The sequence below is a fragment of the Coregonus lavaretus genome (assembly GCF_964263955.1).
Source record: "Coregonus lavaretus genome assembly, chromosome: 19".
Classification (NCBI taxonomy): domain Eukaryota; kingdom Metazoa; phylum Chordata; class Actinopteri; order Salmoniformes; family Salmonidae; genus Coregonus; species Coregonus lavaretus.
In genome coordinates, this window is record NC_140006.1 from 20,923,650 (window position 1) to 20,934,393 (window position 10,744).

At 41.2% G+C, this 10,744-nt stretch overlaps 1 protein-coding gene across 1 annotated transcript in view; it reads right to left on the reverse strand.

Moving 5' to 3' along the window:
- LOC311146467 (phosphatase and actin regulator 1-like) overlaps positions 1-8,553 on the reverse strand; it is a 40,956-nt gene extending 32,403 nt beyond the window's left edge. Inside the window, exon 1 of the mRNA XM_084182974.1 lies at positions 8,400-8,553. Within this exon, the coding sequence (XP_084039100.1) occupies positions 8,400-8,538 (139 nt within the window). The 5' untranslated portion in view covers positions 8,539-8,553. The remainder of the gene's footprint in view (positions 1-8,399) is intronic.
- Between the last annotated feature and the right edge of the window lie 2,191 nt (positions 8,554-10,744).

Here is a 10,744-nt window from a genome sequence, read left to right on the forward strand (position 1 = left end):
TGATCTGCACACTTGGGATTGAACACACACACGTCATTGGCACTCTGGTCATCATGGGTACAGTGCGTCACACTATGTTCCCAAGAGGCCATGCATTCACCATGGGGACACGAGTGACATGAGGGATGGGTGCAAAAATTTGAACAAACTCAGTTTCACTTAGTCTAAAATATTATGAATCGATGCCCAACTGCTCATCAAAATCATGTAGAAGAATTTAGGGATTAGTCAAATGTGCAAAAAACAGTTAAGCCTGTTGAAATGGTCAAACATGTCTAACATAATTCAGTTGGAAATAAATGTATCAACTCAAGGCATTTCTTCAAAGGCATGAAGGAAGATTTTAACCTCATTTGTAATAATGAAAGAGAATAATATAAAGGCAATGCAACACCTCCCAAAGTAATGCATTATGTACGAGCATGTCAATTAGGCATATCCCAAGCTAACCCTTCTATATTTAAATCTCAGCAGTTGAGGGACGTTATCTATCGCTGGGCTGAACCCGAGGCAGTTCAGTGTCACGTTAGTAATTTATAAATCTACCCCTGCAAAGGAACCAATTAAGAATGTGAAATGAGGAGCAGCAAGAACACTTGAGCAGCACACTGCGCAACAATCTCCCTGCAGGCCACCAGCACTTGTTCAAGTGAGATTATGTGCGTGCACGCAAACGTATAGTATGTGTGCATGAGCATGTGCATGCAAATGTGGTGTGTGCACATGTGAGTGGAATACAGAGCCGCCCACAGCTCTTTCAACAGTAGGGGCCAGGGCCAATGCTAATGCACCTTTACCAAAATTAAATAGAACCCAAAACAGTTTGGTCCCTCAAGCCCATCAACAGGCCCCCCCCTCCCCCTCCTCTCAGTCAATACACTGTGTGGATTATAACTAATGGCTTAAACTCAAAAAGGGAAGACACACATGAGAATCATTCAAATGTCAGAAACTGTTTTGACCCCTAGTGCAGGCAGTCGGAGTGAACCCAGGTGTTCTAAAATGTCACATTGAATAAAGTTATCGTATGCTTCATTATGAGCTCCTCCAGGACTCCAGATGTTTAAGACACCATCCAAACTTCAAAGGCTACCCAGCGAAACATGTTGGGGATGGGCTGGAAGCCACGTGTTGGCTGCTGCTGAAATGGTTTGGCAAGTAGACAGGATCAAAACATCCCTACACCATCCAGAAAGAGTCACCTCTACTGGAGCCTCGGGAGAAGTGGAATTTGGGTAGTGTGCAAAAATATGCTATTTTGCATAAATGGACTTCTATACCAAAATAAAATGCCATGAGCAGGATATCCACCTACAAAACTAGTACAGCAGCCAGGCAGAGAAGTAGGAAAGCACTGGTTATAAAAAAATAAAAACACCTTCCCACCCTATACTGTCTATACCCAAGAGGAAGTGGGCCAGTTTCAATGGTGGGAGTGTGTGGAGTAGATCAATACCTCCTCTCTCCTGGTGTGTGAAGAATATGGCAGAGGGAGGACCAGGCCGTTTGGGTCTAAATGGCCTCATTCGATAAAGCACCAATCACATCTCTCAGTCTAATTCACAATGTCTGTCACAAGCTGGCCAATCAAATGATAATGATTCTGTAAATGGCAGCTGTGCAAATCACATTTGTAACAGCCAGGAATGAAATCGCAGAGAAAGGTCTTGCCGCACTGCTGTGAGGCTAGGAGTGTTACAGAGATTATTGGTAGATACTGGTCACCATGTTCTCTTTCTAATTAAACTTCAAACCTAAATATATCTCAGTTTGTCACAGAAAATTCACTTTAAGACTTATACCTAAATTCTATCAAACCGCGAAAATTTTTACGCAACAGATACATTGTTACTCTGTTTAATATGATTTGACCTTATAAATCAGAACAGACAAGGAGCAACAGGCTTCATAATATTTCCAATGATTCCAAGCTGTTGAATATTGAAGGTAAATTGGGTTGTGTGTGAGAATGTCAAAAAGCATTCTGAGATTACATTTAAATGTGATCAAAATGAAAAAATTATTACCAAAAGGTTTATGACATAAGGGCTTGCGTCGCCATGATGGGATATGCGCAGTTATGCAATAATTCCACTGATTCAGAACAAACCTCGGCCAGCTAGGTCTTCAGGTTTGTCACAAACATGTGGTTCTAGAAAATGGGAACATAAAGGATATTACTGTACACTTAGAAAGAAGCTATTCAGTGTTCACAGAAAATATTTAAAAAAATACAAAATAATATATAAATCACAACTTGTCGCTCGGTTCCAGAATTGTATTGAAAACTTAAAATTCAACAGTAATAGTAGTGTGCGAGTTGGTTCAGACCCAGAGCTTGAACAAGTGACAATGTGAAGTCAGAGTTATTCTTTCCACAATAAACCTTGGCAATCATGGCTATGCTTGCTACTCATGATCTGCACCAAGATGAGAGCGGATTATGAATTCATTGGAGGGACTCGTCTCGGAGCATATTAAATTAAACTGGCATCGTTGAACACACACTGACTGCATCGACTTGCAAATGCTACGCTTAGTTTTAGAGAGAAATCTATTCTGCCGTGAATTGACCCAGATAGAGGAGAGGCAGAACGTTCTCTACAGTACCAAGCCCCAGGCATGGGATCTGCAATGTGAGGCTTTTAGCTAGGCAATTCATTCACCAGTTAGCCTCACAAAACTGCCGAAAAACTTCCATGCCGTGTCACAGATGTTGTGGCGCGCACGTCTGGAGTTAAGCATCTGTGTTTAGGCAGAGCTAGAGAGGGTTTTTGTACACGAGTGACAAAGCAGTTTGTGGCTGTTATGGCATCTCTGGTGGCATTACTTTTCGTTACCTTTTAATTTTTTAGAACAGGCCGATATCAATTATTCTAATGATTTATTAAAATGCAGCCTGAGAATAAACCCAACAATTATCATGGTGCATACAGCATTTTTAAATAAAGGTCTAGCTACATAACATGAAAAACAAAGGGATCCAATAATCTGCATATTTATACTGTATTTTCAATGGCATTCAAAATAAAGGCATCTTTTTTTTGTCTTTTTCTAGGCTACATTATGAAAAACAAACCCAGGAGTGGTCAGATTAGTGTCCCGCCCACCCAGGGAATAAAGCTTGATCCATGAACCTCTAGTTCCTATTGTGTTCTGTTCTGTTCCCATAAGAACACTAGACTACCTGACAGACAGGGAATATGACAGCAGGCACAGCTCTCAGTACGCTCAGTATTCAGAGTACTGTTGCTAGCTCACTCCTGGAGTTATGAGTAAAGCCCCCCCTCCCCTCCCCTCCCCGCCTGACTAGAATACATAATCCGCTTGTGCACATTCACATTATCCAATTACCTGGCTGGAACATCTGCATGCCCAGCAGCTGGTCTGCTTCCTGCCTGCCATCAGAGTCCCAATGATAAACATCATAAAACAACAATCACCATAAGAGAACAAACAGCCAAGCCAAACAAGGAGTCATGTTCAGTAAGGATAAAATATTTGAAACCAGACTGAAATGTGAGGGGGTGGGGGTAAAACCTTACCTAATCCAATAACAAGATCATTGTTTCTTGTTCCAAAATATTTTGCTATCGTGTAGCGTACGGAACACCACCCGCTGAGGATTTCCAACCGTCCGTAAACATTTTACAAGCCATGACCAATGATCAAACCTAAACTTGGTGCAATATTTCAGTTTAACTTCTGCTCAATCAATGACCACATTTACATTCGCATAGTTTTCCGGATAATAGCTCATATCCCGGCTAAGGTCTTACTCAGGATAATCCATTTACAGTGGGGGAAAGAAGTATTTAGTCAGCCACCAATTGTGCAAGTTCTGCCACTTGAGAGAGGCCTGTAATTTTCATCATAGGTACACGTCAACTATGACAGACAAAATAAATTCCAGAAAATCACATTGTAGGATTTTTAATGAATTTATTTGCAAATTATGGTGGAAAATAAGTATTTGGTCACCTATAAACAAGCAAGATTTCTGGCTCTCACAGACCTGTATCTTCTTCTTTAAGAGGCTCCTCTGTCTTCCACTCGTTACCTGTATTAATGGCACCTGTTTGAACTTGTTATCAGTATAAAAAGACACCTGTCCACAACCTCAAACAGTCACACTCCAAACTCCACTATGGCCAAGACCAAAGAGCTGTCAAAGGACACCAGAAACAAAATTCTAGACCTGCACCAGGCTGGGAAGACTGAATCTGCAATAGGTAAGCAGCTTGGTTTGAAGAAATCAACCGTGGGAGCAATTATTAGGAAATGGAAGACATACAAGACCACTGATAATCTCCCTCGATCTGGGGTTCCACGCAAGATCTCACCCCGTGGGGTCAAAATGATCACAAGAACGGTGAGCAAAAATCCCAGAACCACACGGGGGGGACCTAGTGAATGACCTGCAGAGAGCTGGGACCAAAGTAACAAAGCCTACCATCAGTAACACACTACGCCGCCAGGGACTCAAATCCTGCAGTGCCAGACGTGTCCCCCTGCTTAAGCCAGTACATGTCCAGGCCCGTCTGAAGTTTGCTAGAGTGCATTTGGATGATCCAGAAGAGGATTGGGAGAATGTCATATGGTCAGATGAAACCAAAATAGAACTTTTTGGTAAAAACTCAACTCGTCGTGTTTGGAGGACAAAGAATGCTGAGTTGCATCCAAAGAACACCATACCTACTGTGAAGCATGGGGGTGGAAACATCATGCTTTGGGGCTGTTTTTCTGCAAAGGGACCAGGACGACTGATCCGTGTAAAGGAAAGAATGAATGGGGCCATGTATCGTGAGATTTTGAGTGAAAACCTCCTTCCATCAGCAAGGGCATTGAAGATGAAACGTGGCTGGGTCTTTCAGCATGACAATGATCCCAAACACACCGCCCGGGCAACGAAGGAGTGGCTTCGTAAGAAGCATTTCAAGGTCCTGGAGTGGCCTAGCCAGTCTCCAGATCTCAACCCCATAGAAAATCTTTGGAGGGAGTTGAAAGTCTGTGTTGCCCAGCGACAGCCCCAAAACATCACTGCTCTAGAGGAGATCTGCATGGAGGAATGGGCCAATATACCTGCAACAGTGTGTGAAAACCTTGAAGACTTACAGAAAACGTTTGACCTGTGTCATTGCCAACAAAGGATATATAACAAAGTATTGAGAAACTTTTGTTATTGAACAAATACTTATTTTCCACCATAATTTGCAAATAAATTCATAAAAAAATCCTACAATGTGATTTTCTGGATTTTTTTTCTCATTTTGTCTGTCATAGTTGACATGTACCTATGATGAAAATTACAGGCCTCTCATCTTTTTAAGTTGGAGAACTTGCACAATTGGTGGCTTACTAAATACTTTCCCCCCCACTGTACATGCACCTTTGATATCCTGCTCGAGTAACCCTGTAGCCATGAATAAACTTGAAATATTTTTTTTTATGAGGTGCGATTCCATGTTTGGTTCTCTTTCCCGACATTTGATAATCAACTTGTATATCATTACTGTAGATACATGTAGCTTCTCTTCTTTCATTCCTAAAAGTTGCACTATGCAGAAATCACTGCAATTTCCTGGTTGCTTAAAAACTTAAATAGTTTGCCTAATTTCAGTTTGTGACAAAATAAGCTAGTATAGTGTAGAGAATCATTGTATCAGCTAAACCGCTGTGAAATATTTTCCATAACCAAAAATATTGTTGTTTCAGCTGGTGTACAAAACCGAAAGGAAAAGATGCAAAAACAAAAAAAATAACATAACAGGAAGCATAGAAATAGGGCACATAGAACAGCTCTACCGCATCTTAGACTTGCTTTCAAGTAGAATGATAGAGCATAACTCAGATTTCCATGTGAGTTTGGTCAGATAGCCCAAAAAGTTACATATTGCCACTTTAATGCTCTAGAATACTCAATAAAGCCTTGCTAACCAGAATGTCATAAATCAATAGAATGAATGCATCATCAACAATCTAGTTGACGTCAGTAAAGTTCTTTCATTTCTGCTTCTGTCACAGAGTGAAGAGGTTTAGGGACCAGGGAGATTTACCACGCAAAATTTCTAAATGCAATTTGTTGGCCAGTTTCAAGGAAATAAAAGCGGTGAAAATGATCAAACATGTTTCTGAAAGTATTTCAGTTAGTCTTAGATGCATATTTTATGTGGTTGAAAGTGAAATACTGTCAGCTTTTACATAGCTGAAAAAGAGAACACGTTTAGGCTACACAACATGGTCCCCAAGCGCACGCTCACACACATCAGATGCACTCCACTCCTGTTCCCGAGCCAAAACTAACATTTGGTCTATAATTTGACTGCAAGAAACACTTAATTCTGCATGAGTTAATATTATAATAGGCTAGAGTCAGTGTCCAGACTTCCTTTACCATTCCAACTATTACTGTTCTCATCTTCATAAGGTGATCCTATGCAAAACTGAGTCTGCACAGACCTGGAAAAACAACAATAAATGGTATAAGATGTTTACGTGCCACAGTATCCAGTCTAAGATCAGCATAGCCCAGGCATCTTATTCAGGTTTCTCAAAACCGGATAGGAGCGGATTATTGTAAACGGGATATGACAGAATACTTGAGTATCCCAAATAATAAACGGGATATTGGTATGCATTTAAACTTGGTCAATGTCAGTGGGCAACAGAGGCCACTGCTGTAAGACATGATGAGCTCAGCAGTCTCCAGATAGCCTACCCTGGTTCTAACTTGTCGGACAGAGCTCCATCCTACCATAAAATAATACATAGTTTCTTTGTTGCAAATGCATCTAAACAACTATCTACAATGTCCTCTGCAGTGTTTCAAAGAATAAGCATACTCACAGAGTAAAAAAGGGACTGAAGTGAAAAGCTCTTACAGAAGCCAGTCCAATGGGAAAAGCTAGTAGGTCACAATATGCCATTAGTGTAACCAGTAGGAAAAATAGAGGTGACTACATTATACAGACTAAACAAAAGGATACTACATAGAGAGAGAAGTCTTGTTCATTGGGCTTTACCGTTGATTTAACACAACAAAAACACTCATTGTGTTACATTTTGCTGCTCTGTTTCACTCAGGAGCGAGGGAAAATAAAAGGAAAAAAATATGGGTCAAACATTCAGTCAACGCCATGCATACAAAGTATGTGTGAGAAGAAAAAAAAAAAAAAAAAGGGTGGCAGCAGAACGAGAGAGAAGAGTCATAAAGTCAAGGTGTCAGCGTTCACTCAGAGCCATTGGCTTGTCAGAGTCCCCAGGGATAGAGGCAAGGCAGAGGGCCAGAGGCTAGAGTAAGGTGGGACAGCAATACAAACCAGACCCAAAGCTAAGAGCACTGGAGGGGAAGGCGACAGTCACAGTAGAGCAGCCCTCAAAACCTTTAGTGAACGAACAAGATTCAAAAACAGACAATGCATCAAAACGTGAATATCACATCATTGTCAATGTCAATAAAATCACTGACTGATCAATGACCAACTGCATTCATTGGAAATTTGAACACTAAAGAAAGCACCATCAAATCCAGTATTACCCAGCACAGCTTCAGGGAAGAAAACTCTTGGGAACAGAGAAGCGGGGTAACATCAAAACCATCAGCAGAGCCTGGAGGAGCAGGAACCCAAATATAGACAGGAGTTCAGCTCTCCACCTCACAGACCTAATGGAAAGTCGGAGTGAGGGAGCTGATTCAGAACACAAGACATCTTTTCATGTCCAGTGGATAGTCCTCTGTAGCTCAGCTGGTAGAGCACGGCGCTTGTAACGCCAAGGTAGTGGGTTCGAACCCCGGGACCACCCATACACAAAAAAATGTATGCACGCATGACTGTAAGTCGCTTTGGATAAAAGCATCTGCTAAATGGCATATTATATAGTCAGGCAAGGGCAGTAAATGGACAGGGGAGGAGGTCAGATTGTCAGGAGTTCACACCAAGGCTAATAGTAAATAAATGTTGTGGCAAGCCAGGACCGTGTGCAGAATATCTAAGACAGTGTGCCCTTCACCTGCCTCTGACTTATGGATCACAAGAAGTGTAAAGAAAGCTCATGCTGTCAAACTACTGCACTCTGCACTTTAGCTCAATCAATTTACCACTAGTTCAATCACCTTGCAGCGTATAGGCCACCTTTCTCCTGGACTGGCCAAAGCAGAATGCAAAAAATTGTCGTCATGCTTTTAGAAAACTTTATAGCTTCCAAGCAACGCAGAGCAGCACGTCACTCAAACTTTACTGCATGATTAAGTATTTGGACACAGTTTCAGGTAGAGGGTATGGGAGTAAAGACTGGAGATATGCCCAGTATGAGGTCTGAGAAGTACTTGGGGTCAGCAGGCTGTGTTGTGTATGCATGTGTGTGTGTGTGTGTGAAGCGCTCACATCTTGGGCCCTTACCTGCAGAGGTCTGCTTGAACTTCTCACTCTTCTTCTTCCTCCACTTCCAGGGCTTGAGGAGACGGCCCAGAGTGGCAAACTTGCTGCGGCGGCGGATGGGCGGGGTGTGTGTGCCAGGGACCAGGGACTCAGAACGCATTGCGGCCAGCCTCTCAACCTCCTCCGCTGTAAGGGTACAGGAGAAAGGGGCTGATTAGGTTAGGGTTTTCGCATTATAGTCCGCTTTAAAAATAACTGATCTCAGTGAACTCTGGGGTGAAAAAAAGAGAACTGTACGCTTTGTATTCACACTTCCCTTGCCTTTAAATGAGGACTTGGCTCGCTTGCCAGTTCACTCCAACATCTGTGGTCAGAGTCCTCTTTGCACTCACATTGCTATGTTTAGAAAGGAACACTCAATGCACTCTGGGCAAATACACAGTACAGGACAAGCCATACCATCAGGACCTGTTATCGGACAGCCAGGGATGTACCTACATACAGTTTGGATGATAGTTTGCATTTAGCTAAATAATAAGACAAATTATAATATTTACATGTAAAAATGACTGGTTACAGGATAAATGAAAGAACAATAATTGCAGATTAAATAATGATTTAATTCAAAATTGTATACTCCAAATTGTACCATCAACCTGCACATTTGTTTATGGCACTAATGCGAGGGGCTATGGCAGGGGAAACAGTGTTGCAGTAGTCTAGTGCTTAATGTGGGAATAATAATTGAACCTGACAAGCTTTGTATTCACATTGAACAAGAAAAGGGAACCAAACCACGGAGTTCAAGTGAACCGAACTCAGACCACCTATCAAGATGGTCTCAGTTTGGGTCGGGGCTCTTTTGAGGGCATTCACACTGCACAAAAATGTTAGCGAACCGCATGGAGTAAAAAAAAGAAAGAATAATTTGCTGAAAAGGACCAAGTGTGAAAACACCCTTAGTCAGCATTACGCTAATCAGGATCGCATATGAAAATGAGCCATGTAGCTAAATCTGGTGTCATATATAGCCTATTTGTTGTGCATGGTTTCTGACAAATAAATACAGTTCAAAATCTTATTCAACAGTATAGCGACACTGAAGAGTATCTCTGATAGAAATCCAGTGTAAGAGTAAAGATATCTGTGCCAACTGCCTTCCTCAATCATTAAGAGGATGCGATCTGACATGGGTAAACAGACCTGTGTATCAGATAGCATAATGCAGGATATATTCAGAATCTGAACAGCAGGAAGCTGCGGATCAGTTCGCACTAGCTTGCCAAAAAAAACAGACTCACAATATCAGGCCAGGGAGAAATAATCCTGTTTAGCCTACTAGCTCCTTATATTCACTAGAGCTTTTCTCCTCATTTGATGTAGTTTTTGATATCATCAAGAGGGGTAATTGAAGAGAAAATGTGCTCAAGCTAATAGCAACAGAATAAGTGATAACACATCCATATTGAAACAACGACTCTCCCCCAGACTTGTCCTTATGAAATAGTGTGTAGGCCTTTGCTACTGTAGTAATCCACATACGCATCACCTCTTCACTGACCAGGATTAGCCTCTGGAGGTCCATACTTACAAACTTGTGCTTAAACCTAAGGTTTAAACATTCTCGAAAATGCTATTTGTTAGCTTTTCCCATGAGATAATGTGGCACACTTAACCACTATGCTAACACGACCAGCTGAATAGCATGATTAAAGATCTTAGATGGTCTAGCCACCAACCGATGACATTTCTTAAAAATTGGTCAACTTGGCCACTAGAGGGAGATTGTAAACCTCCAAATTCAAGATCTAGGAGTAGGTTGGTCTGCAACAAGTGTACCAATATTACATGATGCATCCTTGACTAGGCTACTAACGTTAGACAAACTCAAAATGCACATTTTTTGCATACATCACAAAATTCCATGTTTTTGCTTATCCATGTACCTTTACAAAAAAATTAATAGTTTATACAATATGCAAGTGTTTTGTAGTCGTACGTTGTAAAGAAAAAAATAAAGACTCATGGTCTTGTCAAATACCAATAATGTGTATGGCACCAAATTTTATTAAAACATTAAGTTATTTTTCATGAGTCGTAAAACTTTTGGATTTAAAAAAAATAAAAACGAGAAAAATAATCATTCTAAAGTCCAAACGGTATTGGGGGGGGGGGGGAATAAATAGTAATATTGTATGCAAAAACTAATCAAAAAGGTATTGCAATGCAAAAATAAATTACGTCAATCATTTAAAAAAGTATCCTGCTTTCTGGATACAACAACCTGCAGTACCCCGGTCGGCCTTGAACTTCAATGAGAGGGTGCAGTCATTCTCCCCTGGTTCTATCACATCAAACTACGCCAA